This window comes from Schistocerca piceifrons, chromosome X (genome assembly GCF_021461385.2).
Source record: "Schistocerca piceifrons isolate TAMUIC-IGC-003096 chromosome X, iqSchPice1.1, whole genome shotgun sequence".
NCBI classification, from domain to species: domain Eukaryota; kingdom Metazoa; phylum Arthropoda; class Insecta; order Orthoptera; family Acrididae; genus Schistocerca; species Schistocerca piceifrons.
The window spans coordinates 840,346,932-840,374,390 of NC_060149.1; the positions used below are offsets into that span (position 1 = coordinate 840,346,932).

General features: G+C 40.3%; 1 protein-coding gene across 1 annotated transcript in view; it reads right to left on the reverse strand.

The window, feature by feature from the left end:
* Nucleotides 1-27,459, reverse strand: part of LOC124721488 (dnaJ homolog subfamily C member 2) — a 191,618-nt gene that overhangs the window by 133,115 nt on the left and 31,044 nt on the right. Inside the window, exon 3 of the mRNA XM_047246495.1 lies at nucleotides 8,711-8,786. Within this exon, the coding sequence (XP_047102451.1) occupies nucleotides 8,711-8,786 (76 nt within the window). The remainder of the gene's footprint in view (nucleotides 1-8,710; nucleotides 8,787-27,459) is intronic.

The following is a 27,459-nucleotide window of genomic DNA, read 5'->3' on the forward strand; positions in this document are numbered from 1 at the left end:
TTCTTCTAAGTTCTTTGCTGTCTCTGACAGAATCACAATGTCATTGGCAAACCTCAAAGTCTTTATCTCTTCTCCCTGAACTTTATTTTCTTTTTCTTCCAATTTTTGTTTGATTTCCTGTACTGATTGCTCAATGTACAGATTGAATTACATTGTGGATAAGCTACAGCCTTGTCTCACTCACTTCTCAATCACTGCTTTCTTTTCATGCATGGTTTCTGTACAAGTTGTAAATAGCCTTTTGCTCCCTGTATTTTACCCCTGCTACCTCCAGTATTTCAAAGAGAGCATTCCAGTCAACACTGTCAAAAGCTTTCTAACACTATCAAAAGCTTTCTCTGAGTCTACAAATGCTATAAACGTTGTTTTGCCTTTCCTTAACCTGTCTTCTAAGTCATAGGGTCAGTATTGCCTCGCGTGTTCCCATACTCCTTTGGAATCTAAACTGATCTTCCCTGAGGTTCGATTGTACCAGTTTTCCCTTCTTCTGTTTTACTATTTTGCAACCATAACTTATGAAACAGACAGTTCAGTAATTTTCACACCTGTCAGCAATTGCATTCTTTGGAATTGGAATTGCTAAATTATTCTTAAAGTCTGACGGTATTCCGCATGTCTCATAGATCTTGCACACAAGATGGAAGAGTTCTGTAATGTGTGGCTCTCCCAAGGCTATCGGTAACTCTGATGTAATATCGTCTACTCCTGGGGCCTTGTTTTGACTTAGATCACTCAGAGCTCTGCCAAATTCTTCTAGCAGTATTGTATCTCCCATGTCACCTCCATCTACGTCCATTTCCCTTTCTATAAGATTACTTTCAAGTTTATCTCGCTTGTATAGATCCTCTATATACTTCTTCCATATTTCAGCTTCCCTTCTTTGCTTAGGACGGGTTTACCACATGAGCTCTTGATATTTATACAGCTGCTTCTCTTTTTTCCTGTAGGCGGTATCTATCTATCCTCTAGTAAAATATGCTTCTAAATCCTTACATTTTTCTCCTAGCCATTCCTGCTTAGCAATTTTGCAATTCCTCCCAATTTCATTTTTTAAATGTTTGTATTCTCTTCTGCCAGCTTCATTTGCTGCATTTTTAAATTTTCTCCTTTCATCAATTACATTATTTTCTTTCTAAAAGAGCAAAACAGGTTGAAAAAAGGTGACAAACATTTTAAAGGTGACATTGTTTAAAAAATTATGGCTAAAGTGACTGACTCTTCACCCTGCATTGCGGGTTAGAACACTGGTCGGTTACACAGTTTTAATCTGGAAGTTTCAGCATAACCTGTGTTCGTCAATATGATTTCCTCACTTTGTGTGTGGGACTCACAATTACTCCAGAGGCAGGTAGTGTAATATGTGTATTGACAACTCTTAAACAGAGAGAGAAGTGAGAGTTCCATGATAAGTGGAGCAAGGGTCTCACTCTCAATAGGCTAGTATGTTGGCAGGGCACGAAACACGCTGTGACATTAACATGGGCACGAAACATGACAGCCACTGCTTGCAGTGTTATGGTTAAGGGCCCACGGAAAGAGTGGTATGTGTACTTGATGAAAACTGCCCACCTTTCACCCCACCATTCGTAAGCATTGTCTTTCCTGTGGAGGATGTAGCCTTCAAGTACAGGACCATCAGTATGTTTAAAATCACGGCTGACTAAAACAGTAGATCTGTTCCACATAAGTTTACTAGTTTGTTTGTACATGTGATTCAGAACTTTTGCGTGGACTGGTTCGTTATTTGTGTGTTATCTTCAGCTGCTGAAGTGAAGATTATAAAGTCACAGTTCTATTACTCGTAAGTGTTTCCTAACTGCTAGTATATGTAGTAACTGTAATTTCTAAATGATCACAGTGTAAGAGAACTTTCAAGGATCTCTCAGATTATAGGTTATGGTGTCAGTTATTGTATAAATTAACTAAATATATACATATACTTTTGGAAAGTGTGTATATTTATTTTGTAATGAATATACTGAACATATTTTTCTGATACTAAAAACGTCAAGGTGGTGGTGTGTTGCTGGCTGTAACAGTAATTACAAATCACAGACTGAAACAGTCAGCACATTTCCTTTATTCAGCAATGAAAACTAAAGCAAAGGGGCTGAGAAAATGCCCACTGACTTAGAGAAGCCTATAATATGCAAAAAGAACTTTAGTGAAGAGTAAATAGTAAAATAGGAACAGCTTTAAATTGATGAAAAGGCAAAGACATTTGTACGGACTTATCCAAATCTGAAACCAGAAGCAGTGCCATCAATTTTCCCTAATTTGCCGTGGTACCTGACAACAGCTAGGCCATGTTGTGGACGGTTATGTGAAGCAGAAAGTGACTATTTTGAAAAAAGCAGTGGTAAGAGACTTAGAAGATTATAGGCGGTACACAGTGCAGAATGCTACTAATAATTTGGAAAACATAAGCAAATAATTTTCAAGTGCTATCCATAACAAGAGACTGTGGCATATTAATGGTGAACAAAAACAGTGTTGTGTTTTACTGATACTAGTGATGAACTACCCAACATTAACTTAAGATTTATCCGCATGTCCTCTTTTCCTTGAGAATGTATAAAATTCCCCAGCATAAAGTGCCCAACAGTTGTGTGATAGTAAAATCTCTACATGCCTTGGATAATCTAATTATATATTTTGTGTCATTAGAAGACATCACAAACATTAATTTTGCTTCAACACATAGTGAACATGTTAGAAGAGCTTTTTAAGGTGATAGATGTTCACATCAGCAAATGATAATGGAACAAAGCCACTTTTTAACTAAAAATGACAACAGTCGCAGATGGGAACACATTATTATTGGCAGCTACACTTTATGTACAGTCACCATCTGCATACGCTGATGTACACAAGAGTGGTTGTCCATATTTGCTACAGCCATGCAATGTAAGAAAGCTGATGGTTGTACAGAGTACATGAAGATTAAAAAGAAATGTTGAAAGATCATAACTTCGGGTAAATGTGCTCCTGGATGAAATTTACACTGAGCCTCGTTTGATCTTTAGAGGAAATACATCAAAACTGATGATAATAATGTAGCTAAAACAGCTCAAGTTTTCACAATATCATGTGTTTTTTCAAAATTTAAGGATATTGTGACTATTATATCTCTTAACAATTTAAATGTTCCACAAGGACAGTTTAGTTGTGACAACTAAAAAGACACTATTATACTGTATGTAATTAATGAAGTAGAGAAAGTTGGATTCACTGTGCTAGCTTCAGTATCAGATAGTAATGTAGTAAACCGGAAAGTTTATGAACTACTAACTCCTACTTGTGTACTACAGCTTTGTACTGCACATCCTGTTGATAGTTGACTATGAAAATAAAGAGAATAAAATTTCCCGTGAAATAAGTCTGACAAGTGATGTTTTTCATAAGATCAACCATTTGCAGCATAGTGCATGTTGAAGTTAGTGTGATTCCAAAGCTGAGGAGTTGGTCATCTCGGTCATCTCAGGATCTACCCCCGTGTATTTACCATACTTTGTTGCACAACTGTTTCTGAATTCCATTCTCCAGTAGTACAGTAATGTTAAAGGAGTGGTTGGTACTTGATACTTGCTGTGGTGGAGGGGTACAATGTATGCGAGCCTCCTGGTAGGAAGAAGGCTGGTCCTAAGTTTTGGTCTTCTGCACTGGCAGTGCTGCCAAGTCCTTTAAGTGTTGATGAATTGGGTACATAGGATCATATCTTTAGATGTATGAAACATAATTTTGCACTCTGTGAGCTGAGTCAGAATAAAAGCTGTCATCATCTGCAGCTCACTATTAACCCTCTTCCCAATACTCCTTGTGTCTATGACATTGTTCTCCCATTCTTCCTTCAGTTTGCGTATTTCTGTATCCATAAACCTGTATGACACAATCCCTAGTTAGACTATTGAGAAACTCAGTGACAACTAGATATTTCCACGGCCACTTGGAATTTAATTATAATGTTGCCTGGTGTGAGATAGAGGTCTTTATTAGCAAAGTCCTGTTTCTTAGCCTTTTCACTGACCACCAGCCAACCCAGAAAATGCCTTCTGAATATAAGAGGGTGACAGCTTTTTGAAACCTCTTGTCTCTTTTGAATTAAAAACATTTTCTGCAATTTGAGCTGTGTTCCATTACTTGTATCCTATATTGCTTTCATTTGCCTGTACACTAAATCACAATTTCTTTAGTTAGAATGGGTGTGAGTGCTCACCAGTGGTATACTTGATTTGCTGAGTGATTTTTTTTCTTTTAATGACTATTGGGCTCCATAGGAGTACCTCAGGCAGACAGAGTCCTGATAGCAGCAATGGAAAGTTCTGGTTGGAATAATACATGAAATAAAGGGAATGTCACCACTCTCTATAGCTGACAAATGTGTGGTGCTTAGAAATACGCAACAAAAAGCAGGCTTGCACATGTTTCTATTCACCCCACATCACACAGTTACAGACGATTGGTTCCCTTGTCCTTATTTTATGTCTTATATGGGGTGAATCACCTAAAACTTGCACTGGAGATATTGTGAAAATGGAAAGTGCTATTGATGTGTGGCTTACACAAAGTGGACAGGTATTCAGGGCCTCATTTTGTTAGCCAATCAATGGATTGCAGTAATACTTAGAAAGTGTATTTCTGGTGCAAATACACACTTTTTTTATCTAGAACAATGCCTATTGACATTTACAAACTAAAAGTAGGGTAAATTAGAATGTCAGTAGTGTTTGTTGCAGGATTCAAGTGCAAGTCATTTACGAGATATTTTATTTTGAAAAGTTCCCACACCGACACTTACACAATACCTGTGGTAGCACACTAAAGAACATAAGTGTATACATTAGGTATGTGAATTTTGACCAGTAACAAGGCAACTGACCATCACAGGTTGCGTTCAAAACGACTGTCAGCAGTGGCAATACATGCTTTCAGAAGGGTATGGGAGAACTGCTGCACATGTGCTAGCATTTCGGTGGAGATGTCCACACAGGCTGCAGTAATAAAGTGTTGTTATCACTGGGTATACTCGATACGTCCTCGTAGACAGAGTCTTTCAGCTTTCCCCCATAAAAAATACACGCATCAAATCTGTGGAATGTGCCAGTCAAGTACAGGTCCTCTGTGCCAAATCCAACAATTTCAAAACAGTTCTCATGCTGCTGTACTTCATGCGCTATGGTCTGGACAGTCATCATGTTGGTACCACAACTTCCACCTAGTCTGCAGAGGAATGACCTCTAGCATCTGTGGGACCGAGCGAAGTGGCGCAGTGGTAGGACACTGGACTCGCATTCGGGAGGACGACGGTTCAATCCCGCGTCCGGGCATCCTGATTTAGGTTTTCCGTGATTTCCCTAGATCACTCCAGGCAAATGCCGGGATGGTTCCTTCGAAAGGGCACGGCCGACTTCCTTCCCCATCCTTCCCCAATCCGAGCTTGTGCTCCGTCTCTAATGACCTCGTTGTCGACGGGACGTTAAACACCAATATCCTCCTCCTCTAGCATCTGTGGAAGATGGTCCATTAGGAGGCTGTAATACTTGTTTGTGTTCAGTGTTCCACCTATGAAATATGGGCTGACGGTTCACCATCCCACACCACAAGTTTACACTCCATGGACTGGCATTCCACCTGATGAAGCCAACGAGGACTGTCAACAGACCAATAATGCAAGTTTCGGTGGTTTACCTGGCCACGATTGGTAAACGTGGTTTCATCAAGATACACTATCATCTGGAGTACCCTGTCTTAATGCCGATGTACAGAATTTAATACGATTCTCATAATCATTTCCATGCAACTCTTGATACAGAGACATGTGATAGACATGGAACTCATGTCAATGGAGAATGTGTACAACAATTGCCTGAATCATATCACTTTCTCATGCAATTGCTCGGGAGCTAACATGAGGATCAACTGCAACAGCAGCAAGAACATTAATTTCCTTCTCTTCTGTCGCCACTTGTTCCTTCCTGTTATATTGTCAGAGTGTTACACTACAACTTTCATGTAACTGATTAAAGAGGTTGATAAATAACTGCCATGCCAAAATGGTTGATGTCTATTGGGATATCTTGCCGTATACACTACACAAGAGTGAATTGCATTCTTCCTACACTCTCCATACACTAGGAGCATGTCAGCTTTTTCTGCATTGGTACATCTCATCATCCAGTCACAACCTACTATTTGAACTGTCCCAAGTCACAATGCACTCAAGGAACACACAAGTGCACTGTAAGCAAACAAAACAACTTTGTACCTAGCAACTATGCAGGATGAATGGCACAACCAAGTGTTGGTGTGGGAACATTTCAAAATGTGATCTCTCATAAATGACTCGCACTAGAATCCTGCAACAAACACCACTGACATTCTAATTTACCTACATTTAGTCTGTTAATGTCAATAAGTATTGTTCCAATTTAAAAAAAAAAGTGTATATTTGCACAAAAAATACATTTTCTAAGTATTATTACAATCTGTTTATTGGCTAACATTTCGAGCCCCTGACAACTAATCCATTTTGTGGAAACCACACATAAATAGCACTTCTGATTTCTGCAAAATTTGTGGTGCAAGTTTTAGGTGATTCACCCTGTATAAATGAAGTATGACAAATGCCTCAAGGGTGCCTGCTAAAAACTGTTATGCTTCAACAGTCATTCATTTCAACTGAACGCAGTTCACTTTGAGGTTGTGATTATTTTTAAATCGAGGTTTGTACCATCCTCGCAATCTGTGATCTCCTGAAGCATGCTCAGAATTTATGGTTACAGATGACTGGCAGCACTCACCAGCTCCCATCTCAATAACTATGAGTTCTTCAAACTTGTACTCAGCCAACAGAGACTGAGCTTTCCAAGGTGCTCACCATTTGGCACAGCCCAGGTGGTATGTATGGCTTTTCAAATGCTAATATGCAGTTTTTGGTGGAACATATAGGAAGAGAAACAGGAGTATTTCCACAGAGGATACAAGAATTAAGAGCCCTCCTTGTATGTGACCCTGGAAACTCCTGAGTCCTTGTCAGATAGATGTGAAAGATGCAACTGCAACTCTGCACAAAATATCTTCAGTGATTAAGAAACAATTTGTAATGAAGTACAATAGTCTCAAAAACAACCGAATCTTCAGCATATCGAAATATTTTCCGATGGCTGTGATGCACAGTTCAAAAAGCACTTTACGCTGGCCAATCTTTCATATTTTCAATCTGACTTTAATATTTCTGCTGACTGGAATTTTTTTGCCACTTCACATGACAGTTGATTTGGGGGGGGGGGGGGGGGGGGGGGACGACTTTGAAAAGAACTATTTGATTAATGGTGAAATCACATCAAGAGATAATAAACTCATCACATAAATTCTAGAAATGTGCAAAACAGAATTTAAAAGGTGTAGTGCTGCTTTTCACAACTGCAGAAGTAGTTATATCATCATTATCATTTCTCGATGGACACTGGAAAAATTACAATCAATTCATTCCTTCATGAAGTCCATTATGTGGCAACATCCAGTAAGGAATGGGTGTTGAAAGTATATGTAATCTCTGAACAGGACAAATCACTGACAGTTTGGTTGTGTCAGCAATAAGAAGAAGAAGAAGAAGAAGAAGAAGAAGATGTGAAAAAACAATCCTCATCTAGCAAAGGAAATAGCAACATTAAACAAGGGGATTTTGTATTTGTTTCTTTAACTGCCGTGGGAAGATCCAGGAGGAAGCAGGGCTATTTTGTGGAAGCAAAGGAATATGAGAAAGAAACTAACCAAGTCTTCCTCAACTACAAGCATCCCAGTGGGAAGTATTGGATTTGGCCAGTAAATGATGACAGGTCTTGCAAGGACTATCAGTAATTGTGAAAAAGTACAAACTCCTAATTTGATAAATAATAGAGGCTGGTTTGTACAAATGTACATCTGCACACCTGTTTTCTCCCCTTCATATTGCATATATTCAACTGCATTATTGTTTTTATGTTAATTTCAAATGTAAGCTCCATTTTGTTTCTCCCATTTCATACTACTACGTCTCTTCCTGTCACACAAAAAACAGTCGCAGATGCAACATTTTCAAACTAAAATTTAAATGCGATTTACGTGTTTCAGAGAAATTTCTATTCTGGTGTTTTAAAAATGAAAATGTAATTCATAGTAGAGCAGCATTTCACTTAAATATATGTCTGAGAGAAATTACTATTCTGATGACTTAAAAGTGAATATGTAATTTATAATAAAACAGTGTTTCGCTGACAGTGATGGACCAAGAGAACGGAATTTTAATAAAATCTCTACCTATCTGGAAAAGAAGTGTTCCCACTCGTCACTTTTCATGCACGCACCAAAAATTTTAATTTTGTTTACATTAACTGCTTCAAACTTCTAGACCAATTTACTTAAAAGTCAGACTATTATAATGTAAGAAGCCAGAAATTTTAGGAAGTACAATGTGCTATCTATGATGCTTTTTTCAAGTGTATTTGTTATTAAAATGTCACACACACAACCAAGGAATGACCTACATGTAATGTAACTTGCACTGATGTTCACTGCATGAAAATAAATGTTGCCAATCAATTTCGTTTCACCTTTAGGATTCTTGCTAACCACTTTAATGCATCTACTGCCATGCGCTCTAAGCCCCCATCCTCCAAATTTCAATCTATCTGTACCCATTACAATATATATTTGATTTATTTAGACTTACAAGCCTTCTTGATATCTTCTTCTGTTGCTTTGTAACGCAGTTTACTCAAGCCCAAAACTGCATAGTGGTCCTGTAACTGAAAAAAAAACAACAAAAAGTCACTAATTATGAAAAACTTGTAAAAAGTGAAATCAAATTGGGTTAATACTTTGATATAAACTCAGTCATCTTCTATGACAACAAATTTTTATAACACAAGTGGATCACAGTATTCTAAAATTTATTAAGTGGGGTTCTTAATTCTTTTATTTGGACAATGGTGCCAGTGGAACGATGTCACAGAACAGATGATAATAAAATACACACAACAAAAAATGAGTTATTCAGCAAATTGAACTGAAGACCTGCTGAGAGTTGTAACATTGTCTTGTTTACACTTGAGACACAGGGAAGAGAGCCAGTATCAGCATACACTATTATCCCTACAAGTGGAGCGCTGTTTGCGTGTTAGCACCATGCATAGCACACCAAACTTAGAGTGGCACTATTGCTCAACAACACTCCTAGGAAACTACCAATCTGCCAGCATTTAAATTCTTGTGCCTCATGCTTTTGTAAAAATTCTAGTGTAGTTTGCTATGTCACCTCGTTTGTACATGACAACTCTATTCTGCCACATTTTAAAAACAATTTTCATAGAAGGAACAATTTTTTTCGGAAGTGGAGAATGCAAGTTGGAATGAGTATCATAAAATTTACCAAATGGTAACACAGTTAAGGGGCCCGCTATCTCCCAGTGCTAGAATTACACAATTACTATTTGTGTTGACATCGAAATCCACTAGTGTACAAGACCTAAAATAAAGGAGAAGGCACTTGAATTTGTTAGACAGCAGTTTATGGCAGCAAAATTAAAATATGAGAATCACTATTGCAGAATGTTAATCACACAAGTTTCTCCTTAAATTTATTGAAAATGTAATGCCACTGAGGCAAGGTGTCCCCCATTTCGCTCATGATGCGATAATTTATGTACCGGTGTTTCTGTGACAACTATCACGTTAAAATTATAAACTGTAACATAATAACTAAATACATTTGTATGAACCTGCTGTGTATTACATATGAAAGCAACTGTATTTTACCTCTTTGTCATCTATTTTATAACCAGTGTAATGGGAAGTTGTTATCAGCTTTTATCAAAAGTGACAATAGAGCAAGAATAAATAACAAGCAAGAAGAAAAGAAAAACTCATTTTACAGTAGGATCAAACGCACAGTACTCTGTGTATTAGCTTGTGACATTACACACTATGCTACTGTGCTGTTATGTAGACTGTGGACATTTTAATAGATGATAAATAAATTCATCTCATCAAGATCTATTGAATTAAGGTTCACCAGGAAGAAAGGCCTTAGGTTAAGGTACTGGGCACCTTGAACAGTATCATCATACAATCCGTTCTTTAGTCCCCACCCCCAACCCCATGCCCTCCCCTTGTCAGAGTTTCTTTGCTAGTTTCAAAGTCCAATTCTGTAAATTATAACCTGCAAAGTTATTGCAAAACGGCGACTCACATTGTCAATTAGATGTTTATTGTGTGCACTTTGCTGTATTTTCTTTGGGGCAGATACTTCAATTTCACTCCACTCAGCATCACATCCCCTGACCAAACCACACACCATTGACTTGCTATCGCCTTTAACATTTCGACTGCAAGTTCAGTCACATTTTCTGTCTGCACTTTCACTTTCTCCTTCTCACCAACCACATATTTAATTTTGTTAACAACAAGCTCCCAATGTCAGTTAAGAAAGAGCAGTACTTTTTCTGGAGTGAGGCTTTACCTAGTCATGTCATGAAGTTAGCTCCCGATACTGTTGGCTCAATGGTTCACTTTGTTGAGTGATAAATATAAATTTTATGTATAAAAATAAAAACTAAATAAATAAAAATAAAGATGCAGCAAGACAATGGGAAAATGGCAGCCATGGCATGCTTCATGTGGTTTCTGTATATCCTCCATTGTAACTGTGTAGCTGAGTCTGTAATAGCTGGAATGTCCCTATAACCAAGAAACCAGGATTTTGTTAATAAGTTGATGCAAAGAGCATGTAATGGTGAGCACTGCAGTCCTGATAATTAGATTTGAATGTAAGAAATTTCAAACGATGACACAGGTGACATGCAAATCATTAACTTTGACAATTTCTGGAATTTGATAATTACAAAGAAGTGTTTCAGTATGTGCTGACTTTCAAAATTAAACTGTATGAGGTCCAATACATATATTCAATCTGTAATTTTGGTCATACTGAAGGTAGAAATTTATTTAAAAAAAAAAAAAAGACCCTGTATGTTTTAAATACGAGACAGAATGATCATTATCGAAAACATTAAATATTATTATTAGCTTTTACAGCCTCATTGGACCACTTTAGTCAATCATTTCCTGGTCCTCTTCTTGAGTAAGCACATGTTTCGTTCTTTATTAACAGTCCAGTACCTTTTCATTTGTTTTGATCTTTCCTGTCTTTCCTCATATTTAAATACCCTTTTCATTGTGTGTCGTTGGTCTACTTTTGGTTTAAATCTTATTTTCTTGTCTTTCAGTTTCTTGAGATTTTCTGTTTTGTTTTGCAGATCGTCCAAGGTTATATCTAGTTCTCTCGTATCCTCTTTAATTTCCTTGATCCATCCTACTTGTTGCTTCAGATTCCAGTTTCTGCATAATTTTTCTTGCTAATCTAGGTTCTGGTGTCCTCATTATGTGGCCAAAGGAAGAAATCCTCTTTTTACGTACAGTATCTGTGATGGGCTCCTGCAAGCTCATTATTGGATTTCTAGCTTCTTGTACATTATTCGCTAGTAATGTCATGTCATCTGGGAATCCCAAACAATTTGGTTTTATATCATTTCTCTTGGTTCCAACTGTTATGTTTTTAGGATTCTTGTTGTACCATTCTCTCATCAAGTATTCAAGAGCACAGTTGAAGAGCAGTGGTGATAGACCATCTCCTTGTCTTAACCCTTTTTTAATCGTAAATGGCTCAGATAGTTCTCCTCTGCATTTTACTTTGTACTTGGTGTTTGTAAGGGTTAATTTTATCATTTTTATTAATTTGGGATGAAGTCCAAAATTTCTTAATATGTCCAGCATAGAAGATCTGTGGATGTAATCATAAGCTTTTTTGAAGTCTACAAAGGTTATGACTAGTTGCTTCTGTCTCCTTTTGTAGGCATCCATTATTAATTTTAATATGATGATCCGTTCGGGGCAGCTTCTCCAGGGTCTAAATACTCCTTGATATTCTCCTAGCTCCTTTTCAAGTTGGTCTTTACAGCGATTGTAGAGAATTCTTGATAACATTTTATATGTGCAATCCAATAGGGAAATCCCTCTGTAGTTGTCCCTATTGGATTTTTCTCCTTTTTTGTGTAATGGGTGTATGACAGCTGTAGTCCAATGTACTGGTAGCTGTTCTCCAATCCAGATTTTAACTATGCACTGATGTAATGACATCTTCACGAGTTCTGCTGCGTATTTCCAGAGTTCTGCAAATGTTTGGTCTTCTTCACTTGCTTTGTTGACTTCCTGAATTGTCGGTGGGTTTATATTTTCTGGTGGGGTTTTTATTGGAGTTCTGTGTTTATTTCATAAAGCTCAGGAGGATCTTTGCAATTTAGTAGTTCGTTAAATGTTTCTGCTAAAATTCCTGAATTTCTTTTATCGCTATGGGTCATCTTATTGTTTTTATTTTTTAGGATTAATGTTGGGGGGATCATATCTTGGAGTTGTCTGCAAAATGCTTTGTAGTAATCTTGTGAGTTTATTTTCTTACTATTTGTTTCTATCATAGAAAGTATATCTTTTTGATATTGAAGTTTAGCCCTTCTTAATGTTTTTTGAGTCATCTTTCTTTGTTTTGTGAGTTCTTCTGTTTTTTTTTTTTTTGTGTCTACCTTTCATTTTTTTTATCACATTCACCATTACACTACTGGTGCTTTTTCCTAGGATTTATTGGGGCTACTTATTCATCTGTTTGTTTCAATTAGGGAATTATTTCATCCAGATCATCTGTTACTTTTATATTCCTAGTTTATTCTTCATATTCCTTGTTATTTATCAATGTGTGTGTGTGTGTGTGTGTGTGTGTGTGTGTGTGTGTGTGTGTGTGTAAAAGATCATAACTGTATGCACGACCAGGATTTAAAATGTAAATCTTTGTCTTCACTGGCTGTTCTACTATTTCAGTCATTCGAGCAAGTCTTATTGGGGGGGGGGGGGGGGGGGGGGGGAGAAACACGCCATGACACTTGTGGTTTAAGGTACTGTTGATGTTGAGGACATAACAGATGGAGCCCAAATATAAATTGGGGAAGACAGACAAAAAACCTAATTCTGAATAGCAAGTCAAGGATTTAAACCACCATTCTCCAATACCTTGCCACTGTGCCACTTTGCTCAGTATGAACCAACTCCTTCATACTACAACTCTCTTTTCTCGTTTCAAAACAATATTCAGTTTCTCTTTTTACAATTAAATGAGATCTGCTCCTTTAAACATATAGTCTTCTGTCCATGGTACTGCTAACATAATAAGTAAAAGACACATCAACAACTTCCCCAACACCCAGTCTTCCCCCCTCCCTATTGTTACTTCTACTTGCAACATGAAGCTCAAAGTTCTACATCTAAATCTACATACATGCTAGGCAAGCCATACCTCTATGCACATACTCCACAAGCCACTATACAGTGCATGGTGGAGAGTGCCGCATACCCATACCAACCTCTATGCACATACTCCACAAGCCACTATACAGTGCATGGTGGAGAGTGCCGCATACCCATACCAGTAATAGCGTTTCCTGTTCCACTTGAAAACAGAGCAAGGAAAACAACTGTCTAGAAGTGTGAGTGTATGCTTTCCCGGCGTATACAGCTGGCGAAGAGTTCTCGGGCTTCCAGCCGGGTGGCGGTGTCCTCAAACAGCGACGTTTCGACGAGTGACATACTCATCATCTTCTGGCGAAGTGCCGAGACTTTGCGGATGCCGGTCCCTTTATACCTGCGGTGTGCCCCCCACCACCTGGCCGCGGGAGGCTGGGTCCAGAGGAGCCGGCGGGCGAGGTGGAGGGGGAAGCGGGTGCGCCGTTCGTGTCTCCGTCAGAGCATTCTGATTGCGTCTCGTGAGCTGGACGGTTCTTGTTGCGTTCCTGGCGTATTGCGGCTAATGCTGGATTCCAGGCCGCGCTCAGTTGATAGCCTTCGTCCCTGTTCACAAGGTTCTCGTGGACCCGTATTTCTATTGATTCTTTAATGACGCTATCCCAATAGCTCCCGGCTCGGCATAGCACCCTGGTGTTTTCGAAGTCAAAGGTGTGGTTTTCTTTGATGCTATGTTCAGCTATAGCAGATTTCTCTATCTGTCCAAGTCGAACATGCCTGATGTGTTCCTCGCACCTTTTTGAGATGCAGCGCTGCGTTTGACCAATGTACTGCACACCACATTCGCAGGCAATGTTGTATATACCAGGTGTGTTTAGTTTGAGTGGGTCTTTAGCTGAGCCCAGCAGCTCTTTCGTCTTCGGCGGTGGTCGGAAGACGGTATTTATGTTAGATTTTCTTAATAGCCTCCCGATTTTGGCTGATGTGGGCCCCAAATATGGAAGAAAGGCGAGTCTCTTGGTAACTTCCTCTTCCTCTTCCTGAACTTTGTCAGCCTGTCTCCTCTTGAAGGCCCTGCCAATCTGTGTTTCACTGTACCCGTTTTTCCGAAATACCTCTCTTAGGTGGTGCAATTCGTCTGAGAGGCTTTCTTTGTCACAAATGACGTGCGCCCTATGCACCAAGGTGGTCAGTACTGACTGGCGTTGCGCCGGATGGTGGCAGCTGGTTGCATGGAGGTACAGGTCTGTGTGTGTCTTTTTTCTATATACTGAATGGCCCAGCGTGCCATCCGCTTTCTTCCTGATCAGTATGTCCAGGAATGGAATACAGCCATTCTCTTCTACTTCCATCGTGAAGGTTATATTCTCATGTATGCCGTTTAGGTGGTCCATAAACTCCTCCAGTGCCTGCCTGCCATGCTGCCAAATCACGAAAGTGTCGTCCACATAGTGGAAGAAGTGCCTGGGTTTACGGTGAGCAGTTTGTAGTGCCACCTCCTCAAAGTGTTCCATATAAAGATTCGCGATCCCTGGAGCAAGGGGAGATCCCATGGCCACTCCATCCACTTGTTCATAATGCTCTCCATTGCACTTGAAGTAGGTGGTCGTAAGTGCATATTCAAAGAGCTTCACTGTTTCAGGCTCGAAGTGCCGATTAAGGAGCGCCAAGGCGTCTTGTAGCGGTACTTTTGTGAACAAGGAGGTGACGTCGAAGCTCACGAGTAGGTCATCACTCTGTATTCGAATGTCCTTCAGTATTCTAACGAAATCCGCGGAGTTTTTCACGTGATGACTGCAGTGTCCCACCAGTGGTTTCAATAGTGTCGCCAGGTATTTGGCCAGTCCATAACTGTGCGAGTTGATAGTGTCCTTGTGAACAGGGACGAAGGCTATCAACTGAGCGCGGCCTGGAATCCAGCATTAGCCGCAATACGCCAGGAACGCAACAAGAACCGTCCAGCTCACGAGACGCAATCAGAATGCTCTGACGGAGACACGAACGGCGCACCCGCTTCCCCCTCCACCTCGCCCGCCGGCTCCTCTGGACCCAGCCTCCCGCGGCCAGGTGGTGGGGGGCACACCGCAGGTATAAAGGGACCGGCATCCGCAAAGTCTCGGCACTTCGCCAGAAGATGATGAGTATGTCACTCGTCGAAACGTCGCTGTTTGAGGACACCGCCGCCCGGCTGGAAGCCCGAGAACTCTTCGCCAGCTGTATACGCCGGGAAAGCATACACTCACATTTACGACACCTCTACGGGGAGGAGATGCTCTGTAGCTTCAAGCTGCTGCAGAAAGAACGCAACAGGAAAGCCAAATTGCTCAGCTCACTGGCTTTCCTCCAACGTTGCCGAGACAAGAACATCTTGCCACGATTTGCGGAATTAAGACATCCTGTGAAAACGAAGAAAACCGAACGTATTTTACGGCGAGCAGGGATGGCCATTGTCAGGGAACGCATCCACTACACACGGCAAGAACTGGACAAGAATGCACGCATCCTGATCGCATGTCACCTGAAAATGGCAGAAGCATTACCGGCACACACTTGGGAGTGGGTTGACTGCAGCTCTCATGGCGACAGTGAGGTGAAGAAACGACATGTTGCCGCAAAACAGATCAACAAATTCGGCAGACTCTCTGGAGCTCAGTCGACCCAGAAGGTGACAAATAGCACCAGAGCTATTGTAAATTTGACAGATAAGGTGCTAGATGCAGCCACAACTTCTGTCCTCACGAAAGGGTTGAACTTTGCACCTGTACCAAGGACCATACTGAAACGGGACATCATCAGCAGCGTAGAGGAAGCAATCCGGGGCCTACCCAAGGAGGAAGCTGAGCAGATCCGAAGGGAGACCTGCAGGATCATCGACAAGTCACGACTCCCTAAAGCTAACATTACTGCGCAGGAGCGAGAGGCTATCCGCGCACTGAGGGATGATGCTGACATCATGGTCCTCCCAGCAGACAAGGGAAATGCGACGGTGCTGATTCGCACAGTCGACTACCAACAGAAAATCTGCTCTCTGCTGCAAGACCCAGCCTACAGGAAGCTCAACAAGGACCCTACATCGACGATGACCAGGAAAACCGTGGCGCTACTGAAGGACTCAGATCTACCAGAGGCAGTGCAGAAACGGCTGTATCCCAGAGCGCCAACGACACCGCGCCTGTATGGGTTGCCCAAGATTCACAAAGATGGGGTGCCTCTACGGCCGATTCTGGACACTATCAACTCGCACAGTTATGGACTGGCCAAATACCTGGCGACACTATTGAAACCACTGGTGGGACACTGCAGTCATCACGTGAAAAACTCCGCGGATTTTGTTAGAATACTGAAGGACATTCGAATACAGAGTGATGACCTACTCGTGAGCTTCGACGTCACCTCCTTGTTCACAAAAGTACCGCTACAAGATGCCTTGGCGCTCCTTAATCGGCACTTCGAGCCTGAAACAGTGAAGCTCTTTGAATATGCACTTACGACCACCTACTTCAAGTGCAATGGAGAGCATTATGAACAAGTGGATGGAGTGGCCATGGGATCTCCCCTTGCTCCACGGATCGCGAATCTTTATATGGAACACTTTGAGGAGGTGGCACTACAAACTGCTCACCGTAAACCCAGGCACTTCTTCCGCTATGTGGACGACACTTTCGTGATTTGGCAGCATGGCAGGCAGGCACTGGAGGAGTTTATGGACCACTTAAACGGCATACATGAGAATATAACCTTCACGATGGAAGTAGAAGAGAATGGCTGTATTCCATTCCTGGACATACTGATCAGGAAGAAAGCGGATGGCACGCTGGGCCATTCAGTATATAGAAAAAAGACACACACAGACCTGTACCTCCATGCAACCAGCTGCCACCATCCGGCGCAACGCCAGTCAGTACTGACCACCTTGGTGCATAGGGCGCACGTCATTTGTGGCAAAGAAAGCCTCTCAGACGAATTGCACCACCTAAGAGAGGTATTTCGGAAAAACGGGTACAGTGAAACACAGATTGGCAGGGCCTTCAAGAGGAGACAGGCTGACAAAGTTCAGGAAGAGGAAGAGGAAGTTAACAAGAGACTCGCCTTTCTTCCATATTTGGGGCCCACATCAGCCAAAATCGGGAGGCTATTAAGAAAATCTAACATAAATACCGTCTTCCGACCACCGCCGAAGACGAAAGAGCTGCTGGGCTCAGCTAAAGACCCACTCAAACTAAACACACCTGGTATATACAACATTGCCTGCGAATGTGGTGTGCAGTACATTGGTCAAACGCAGCGCTGCATCTCAAAAAGGTGCGAGGAACACATCAGGCATGTTCGACTTGGACAGATAGAGAAATCTGCTATAGCTGAACATAGCATAAAAGAAAACCACACCTTTGACTTCGAAAACACCAGGGTGCTATGCCGAGCCGGGAGCTATTGGGATAGCGTCATTAAAGAATCAATAGAAATACGGGTCCATGAGAACCTTGTGAACAGGGACGAAGGCTATCAACTGAGCGCGGCCTGGAATCCAGCATTAGTCGCAATACGCCAGGAACGCAACAAGAACCGTCCAGCTCACGAGACGCAATCAGAATGCTCTGACGGAGACACGAACGGCGCACCCGCTCCCCCCTCCACCTCGCCCGCCGGCTCCTCTGGACCCAGCCTCCCGCGGCCAGGTGGTGGGGGGCACACCGCAGGTATAAAGGGACCGGCATCCGCAAAGTCTCGGCACTTCGCCAGAAGATGATGAGTATGTCACTCGTCGAAACGTCGCTGTTTGAGGACACCGCCACCCGGCTGGAAGCCCGAGAACTCTTCGCCAACTGTCTAGAAGTCTCAGTACATGTTGTAATTCCTCTTGTCTTATCTTTCTGGTCCTTACATGAAATGTAAGGTTGTGGTGGTAGAATCTTCTGCAGTCAGCTTCCAGTGCCAGTTCTCAAAATTTCCTCAATAGTGCCTCTGGAAAAGAACACTATCTTCTCTCCAGGAATACCCATTGAGTTCCTGAAGCAGCTCTATAATACTTGTGTGCTGATCGGATCAGCCAGTAACAAATCTAGCAGCACACTTCTGAGTCGCTTTGATGACTTCCTTTAACCTAGCCTGATGGTGATCCAAACATTTGAGCAGCACTCCAGATAGGTCACATTAGTGTTCCATATGGCATTTTCTTTATAGATGATCTACACTTTTCCAAAATTCATCCAATAAAATGAAGTCAACAATTTGCCTTCCATACTACAAACCTGATGTGCTTTTTCCATTGCATATTGCTTTACAACATTATGCCTAGGTATTTAATTGACGTAATTGTATCAAGCAGCACACTACCAGTCCTAACATTACATTTTTCTACATTTACAGCAAGCTGACATTCATCACACCAGCTAAAAATTCTGTCAACATCCTGTATCCTCTTACAATTACTCACTGACAACAACTTCCTGTACACCACCATCAGCAAAGAGCTGCAATTTGCTGCTCACGCTGTCCATTAGATCAATTATATGTGTAGAGAACAAGGGTGTTTTCACACTGTGTGCCAGGCTGAGACGTGATGGGCGAGCCATGACACACAGGGATATCAAACCCATTATTTTGCATTGTGGTGTTCACAATGGTGCCTGGGCTGTCACGGCAAGCGACAAGCAGGCTGTTAGGATAGCTTTTAAGAAAATGTGATGAAACCAATGCCAAGTGGAACTACTATGTTTAATATTACCAGTGCAAGGCAGCAGCTGGGCAGCCGGTGTGAGGCTGCAGCCAGACTAAGAAGGTGAAGCTACACTTCAGCTTCTGCAGTACACATGTCCAAGTCCCCCATCTACTTTTATCAGACGTACCACGATACATGATTTTTTCCTTTTTTTGTTGTTGTTAAAGAAGAAGTTTCTTCATATCTCACAGTGGGAAACCTTTACAAGTACTGTAATGATACATGCAAAGTTACTCGCTCCATTTACATTTACATAGTTCATTTTCACCCATCTGTAACAACAGGGAATTAAAGAACCGTGGTTTTTTTTACAGTTATTTATTATCCTTCAAATTAAATGCTGAAACTGAAATGGAAAGACCTTAAGAAACAGTTACAGAGAAAAACTTGGCAAATTCATCACAGGTGATCACAGGAAAAGTCCACTGAAATGGAAGTTCCACTTACCTTTGTTTTCATCACTTTTACTTAAAAGTTAGCTTACTTCCAAGAGCTATGCAAAGTTCCTTGTCAGTGGAAACAGAACCCATGAGCCAAACAGCATGATCTCAAGAATTTTCCCCTATCAATCTGTCTGTCACAAGACAAAAGAAACCATTCTGAGACGTCATCACAGGCTCCAGCCGATGAACCGTCAACTCTGCCAACTACTGTGTCATTACAAAAAAATACCAGTGGGAAAAATATTGAACAATTTTTACAGCTCGAAATGGACTAAATATCTTTGATCAAGACACAGCAAGACATGACCGATAATGAAACCTCTAATTATTTCCTGACATGTCTCATGTCTTGCACATTCTTGCAGCATGCATTGACATGTATTGTGATCCATTCTGCAATAGGAATAACATTTTTTACTGAAGTTTTTACTTCTTTATGTAAAGTAAAAAACTCCATTAAATGTCTGTTGCAATTAATGGGATGAACCCATAATGTATTTCTTCAGTGCTTCAAGAATCAACAAATCACTGCACTGTCAAAACAATACCAATAAGGTAATAAAGTTATTATTCTATACGATAGCACAGAATGGATAGCGGCGATAAACTTTACTTGCCCTACAGTGTTTGAGGGTATACTGAACCTGCCCATTATTCTTCCTGTTAACTATCTCTAATGACCTTGATGTCAACAGGGCATTAAATCCTAATCTTCCTCTGGAACATTATTTCACTTGCCCTTCATTTCATCATACGAATTTCCTACAAGAAATATTATTACTAAGAGCCATGCACAGTTCTTTGAACATGGAGATAAGGTCGATGTAATTGTTTACAACTTCTGGTACCAAACACACACACACAGAAATACAAAAGTGAAAATTTCAAAATGGACCATCTTGTGCATTAGTCAACTCAGACATAATTTTCATTTTAGCCTCTGCCGTTTTTCATCTCCAGTTAGAAATCAATTAAGTAGAATGCCACAAGCTTTTATTACAGTCTATCCACAGCAAAGTCTTATGCTAGAGTAATTTACTCTCCTATTTATAAATATGAAATGTACATCTGCTAATTGTAAGATGTTGACAACAAGTAACTGTTTGTTTTTTGTAATGTCACGTGTGGCCAACTGTAAAACCATAGCCAGTGTAATCGGCTGCCAAGGGAAAAATTCATAAATACTTGGAGGTTCCTGGACATGCGGTATTAAAACAACATGAGGGACCAACACTAGGCATGCATTGGTCACTGGTAATTCATTGTCTCAATAACTTGCAATAACTTATGAACAGAGACAGATGTCAGTGTCACTACCATTTCAAAAATGTTTTCTACTTTTAGCTATATATCACTTGCAATAATGTATGATCTAAAACGTATCTAACAGTAAGCTACCTGCGATCAAACTTTTTCTCGACAAGATTTATAAATTAAGTGCATGTGTTTGACATTTGGGTTGTTTCAAAATGACTTTATAAACTATGAAAAGGTAAATGGTCCATTAAGAAACTAATATGCTGCATTACCATGTGAACAAAAATAAGATTTTTTTAAATCACATAGTTTCTTCCAAAACAATTGAGAAACATCACGGAGCTAAAAGATCATGTGAAATTAAAAATAAGTGTTTTGTTTTCCAAATGGAAAGTAAAGCTTTTAAGAAAAAAATAAGTTCATAAAACGAAATTGTGTAGTCTTACATACTGCTAAGAGTTTGTAGAGTATCCCGGCACACTGTGCGAATGCAGCCTAAGAGTGCACTTGTCACACTTCCCTCGAGTACTCCTAATAATGCAATTGTTTCCAATGAACATCAGCCATCGAGGACAACGTACTGGGTTCTATTACTTAAGAAGTCTTCAAGCCACTCACATATCTGGGAATCTAATTCATATGCTTGGACCTTCATCAACAGTCTGCAATGTAGCACTGATCTGTTGCTTTCCGGATATCTAGGAATATGGAAACTGCCCACTGGCCTTCATCCATGGTTCTCAGGATATCTATGGAAACTGTCCAGTGGCCTTCATCCATGGTTCTCAGGATATCAAGTGAGAAAAGGGTAAGCTGAGCATTGCACATGAGATGCTGTCTAAATCCATGCTGATTTGTTGGCAAAAGCTTTTTGGTCTCCCACGAAAGTTATTACATTCAAACTCAGAATGTATTCATGAATTCTGAGTCATAGACTCAAAATATTTCACCAGCAGCTTCACTCTCAAAGTTCTACAATCTCTTTCTGTTAAGAAAACGCAACTACACGAAAAGTGTCTTATATTAATGTAGGACTTCCACCATATGAAACTGTCAGATGAACTATTCATTGTGATCGTCCAGCCAAAATATCTCATATAAATATAATAGCTCAGACAGACAACAGATAACAAACTTCTGGTTTCGGAAAAATTAAGTTAATATCTGCTAGATCAGGCTTGCTCACACCAGGCATTCCAGCTAGTGGGCAACCACGTAACAGATGAGGAGTGGGCCTGTTAGTCGCACGTTGTTGTCAGTATTCACTGCGTAAACAAAGCTATTGGTTCGCTGCCATGACAGCTGGTGCAATGAATATGGATTCAGCTGAGATGAGACTAATTCTAGTGAAAATTGCATGTGGCAAGAATTCCAACAGGAATTGCAGCATTTTTCTGCACATACTGGAGAACATGCTACATGTTCAGTATGTCGACAATCTGTTATACCAAAAAAATACAACATTGAGTAACACTAAAATTCCAAACATTGTGATGCGTGTAACAGTGTTCAGGGAGAGGAACGTCTGCAATTAATTGCAAAGTTAAAAGAATCCTTCAGCAATGAGGTAAGTATGGTTATCTCTATTAATTTTACATCAACTATTAATCTTATTCAAGTTATATTACAACTCGATTTATCCGAAACTTTTATTTCTAGGAATTTGAAGCTACATATGAAGGTGCAGTGAGGGCGAGCTTTAGAACTGTCCATTTGATTATTTGGGAACTTCGACCATTCTCCTCTGGACTGTTTGTGAAAGAATGCCTTGACTCTGTTGGGGAATCCATTTGTCCTCTAAGTACAGCACAATTTCATGCAATTTGCCTGTCCTGATACACAATTGCATACATATAGGACAGCTAACAATGAGCGGCGGCAATTATTTGCATATTCTCTGTGCCTTGGTAAAAGGAACGACGTTACTGATACAGCACAATTGGCTATATTCGTCCTAGGGTGGATATAGATTCAAATATCACACAAGAGCTTCTTGATTTAATCTTCACAAGGGACACATGTACAAGATAAAATTAAGTGTTGCTCAACATGCTGTTATGCAACTGAATCTGCCCTAGAGTAAACTCACTTCCGTCACCACTGATGGTATCCCAAATATGGCTGGGCTGAATTGTGGGATGTCTAAAAACTAAGCTGAGCCCAGGACAGCAATTTCACTCAGTGCATTGTGTAATTCATGAAGAGGCACTCTGTGTGAAGACTGTGCAATTTGACAGGGTTATGAATGTTGTTGTTAGGACTGTAAATTACATATGGTCTGCAGGAGTGAATCACAGATAGTTTTGAGAGTTAATGGATCCACTGGAATCTGATTTCTATGATATATCCTTCTTTCATCAGGTAAGATGGCTGAGTAGGCATAAAGCTCTTGAACATTTCCTCATTTTGCTTGAACCGGTAACTTTTTATCGATATGAAAGGAAGGTTGGTTCCTGAGCTATATGACCCTCAATGGGTTGTTGACCTAGCATTTGTTACCGACATAACGAGTCATTTAAATAGTCTCAATGCTTCATTGTAGGGAAAATACCAATTAATTGTTTCTAAAATTCATGCAATGCAAATGAAATTGCAGAGCTGGAGAGGTCTGTCTCAGGAACATAATTCACACATTTCCCAAATGTGATTCATAGCTAACATTAATAATGACCTTGTTGCATCATCTGTTCAGTCTCTCAATAATTTGGTTGCAACAGTCACATTACGATCTCAATATTTGAGGTCACTTGAGTCAATTTTGATACCTTCATGTCACCATGCTTGGTAGGCATCAGAACTGTCTCTGCAATGGTGCAGTTACAACTGATACAGCTGCAGTTTGACCATTTCATTAAGGAGAAGTTTACAATGGTGAATGGCATCATTCAGTTCTGTTCTATCCTTTCACAGGATAGATTTTCTCAACCACATGCGAAAGCAGCAGCTATAATGTGCATCTTTCGTTCTACTAATTTATGTGAACAACTTTTTTCAGCCTTAAGGCTTTGCAAATCAAGCCATCTGAGGGCCATTCTTTGATTGCACACCGCAAGTAGTATTAGTCCAGATATTCCCTCACAGCAAAACATGGGAAATTGGATCATAATCTATATAAATGTCATATAACAATGTCTGCATTTTTGTATGTGCTGTGATTATATATTGTAAGCAATAAAACAGTGTACCGTACATTTAAACTGCTGCCACTGAATCCATATCACCACAGGTTTGTATTTTATGTGCAGAATGTAATTAACATAATGTAACCTTTTGAATGGCACACACACAGGCCCAAAATAGGACTCAGACCTCCAATCACAGTAGCCCCGCATCCCGTAACGTGTTGTGTCCCACTTTGCGTTGACAGTGGTTGGCTGCCCCCCCGCTTTGTCTCGCTACACTGTGACGTATGCCTGATGGTGAGCTGCCTACAGTTACGTCATGACTGCCTGGCTGCAACAGGCTAGGGCAAAAGGGCACCTGACTGACCACCTCTGTGCTACATCATCACTAGGAACACCCGAGGCCAACCACCCCAAATGACACTTAAGTGCGAAAGTTTGTGTAAAGGATTGTACAACCCTGACCGTGACAGAAGAGTCCATTCTACTTGGAAATTCTCACTTGTTCACTGCAACTGTAACTTTTCTTTTTGCAAACATCACTAGCCTGTTTTTATGCCTAATCAGCTCTAAAGTATTGAAGTTTTAGCACGCACAGACTGTGCTTGCTAGTGATTCATCATCATTTAATCCTGATTATCATGATCACTGCTAACCACTGTTCAGCAGAAATTTGCAAAATATTGAATGTGAAGGCAGCAAGACATATTTCATAGAAATGACACTAGATTTAAGCTGAATTTTGAAGTAAGTTATTTCCCATTTAAAGAACACCTATCCACATGCAAAAATACTTGCATGTTCACTGAAGATAATCAAGGAAATGTGACATTAACTAAAAAGAAAAGAGAGAGAGAGAGAGGATAAGAAGAAGAAGAAAGAGAGAGAGAGAGAGAGAGAGAGAGAGAGAGAGAGAGAGAGAGAATAAAAATGGTACACAACAAGTCAACTGATTCTTTCACAGCCTTTTGGCACAACAACTTCATAATTACAAATTAAATGAACAAAATTATGGTTGATCCAAAGCAGTGGTTCCCAACGTGGGGGCAATGACCACCTGATGGGTGAAGTTTAATTTCCTGAATGGTAAAAACAAAAGGGTTCAATTCTGTTTCAGTCAGTGAATTAAATTATTTTTAAAATATCATTACTAATATTACTCATATCCTCACATAGGCCACTCAGTCCACACACAATTCATACATTGTAGCATGCATCTATGAGACTAATACCTCACATGCACTTTAACATCTCATAAAAATGCCTTCTCTTCATTGTAGTTAGCTCCCAGACTAGATAAGAAATCGTTTCATTATTCATTTCGCAACAGTAAATCACCAGTGTGGCTACTCAAATTTGAAGAAAAAATTTCCTGAGAATTCCGGCTGTGAGGAGGAAAATGCTATCAAACAGCTCCTGATTAATGGTGAACAGGGGAGGAGGTATACCACAATAATGATTTTTCTTTCTGTCCTCTCAGCTGAGATATACTAGCCATAAGCAATAGTTTAACCACAGTTTTTAAACGTAGATGATCAATATGAAATAATATTCACATAAGTAACACACTTTGAAATATTACATATTTCAAAATTTGTGATTCATTAAAGTAAAAAAAAAAATCGAATTTTACATCCTGGAATTCCCTGTGATTTGTCAGATTTTTCCAGATAAAATTTAATTCCCTGAGAATTCCAGGTTTTCCAGAAGAATTGTCACCCTGATGACTAATTGACAGCACAACACAGCAGTAGTTATGTAATGGCTACTACACTGCTGTAGTACCTACAGTGTCTTATTACTATTATATTATTATTATTAGTGGCAGTGGTAAGCCACAGAGCATTAGCAGCCTGACGTCTTCCAACTTTTGCAACTTCAAAAGCAAGGAGACCATCAACCTAGGCCTAAGGATTGTGCCAAATTTTAATTTTGTTGATTTTAGATGAGGACAGGGTGTGGGTGAAGCAAGTGACTCTAGGGAGAGGAGTGGTGCAGAGTAAGCATTTTTGTAACAAATGCCTATCCTCAATGTGGATAATTAGGTTTCTTTTCTGACACACAAACCTCCAGATGTCACTCAGTCAGATCAGTAACGAATATTGTATATTGATACAGTGTCACCCAAAACACCAATATATTTGTATGATGTACTGTCGTCCAAGAGAATGTGCATAAATGGTAACTAATAAGTGACGCCTGATCTATGGAGCACAGGAAAAGCGTAACTGAGAGCGTCTGTTGTACAGAGCTCCTCTGGGGAATTCAGTGGAGCATTAGTTTGTCATAGAAAGAGTCCTGGGTCCGAGCCCTAGTCATGCCAGTTTTCCTATTGCAATATGTGAAACTGTTATGTGGGAAAAGATTTTCCTGACATGTAAAAGAACTGTTCAGAATTCTTGGCATTGTTTTATTGGCAGTCAGCATTCACTTTGTTTGTCTGAAAGTGGCAAACCTGTAGAGAACATTTGTATGTTCACAGAATAAACAATCAGTGCAGAAGAATAAGGAAACAACTGCATCACATGCATGGAAGTAGTAGTAGTAGTAGTAGTAGTAGTAGTAACCATAATAATAATAATAATAATAACCATAATAAAAATAAAAAGAAGAAGAAGAAGAAGAAGAAGAAGAACTGACTGCTCGATGGCACCACTGCCGTACATCAGATGTGCATGTTGTGGCTGGAGTCTCCTGTTTGTGCAGATACAAATACGTGGGTCTGAAATTGCTGCCCAGTCCGCATGCTACTGCTACTGATGACAGTGTCATTTTGTGATATGAATCCACGCAATGTTACTGTCATTGCCATGTAGCAATGGCTGTGTACCTAAAACATTGGAAGTGACTGAAGATTGAAGTATGCAGCATTCCTACTGGATAAAACTGATCAGTGGAAGTTACTGAATGTCACCAAAGAGGAAACATTAGATATTGAAGAGTGCGCACCAGATGGAGCGGAATCTGTGTTTGTGAACAAATGCATGAACAAGTGTCAATGTCTTCGATATCGTCACCAGAAGACTCCTCAAGTGGCAGAAGTGATTAAATGCCAAGAAACGAGAAAACTGAAATGCTCAACAATGCATGTGATGGAGACCTTCAAACAGCGTAGCCAGGAGAGTCGATGTGTTCACAATGCACACACTAAATTTTGGGCAAAACAAAAGCAAGACAGTTAAATTTCTTTAGTTTTGGCACAATTGACAGCTGGGTCTTCCACTACAAGGATAAAAACAATATTGTAAGCTGTAAAGTCAAATCTTTTGCTATAGTGAAAACCTATCGGAACAGAAACTACAGCCAAGAAATGGCAGAGGACTGGCAACAAGCAGCTTGTGCACTCATGATAGTCTCCACAGATGCAAATATCTACAATGCCAATAAAAATGGATTCAACGAGGAGATGACTACAGATATTGTAGGGGTTGTACAGTTCATTCACGCGACAGCCAATATGTACACAATTATTCCATTGCTTTCACAGACTTGCTCCAAACCTGTTTGTAGTCCTTCAAGACCCTCATTCTTTGAATGCTCATATACGTCAGTCCACGTTTGCAGCACCAAATTTAATCACCCACTCTCACTCCTC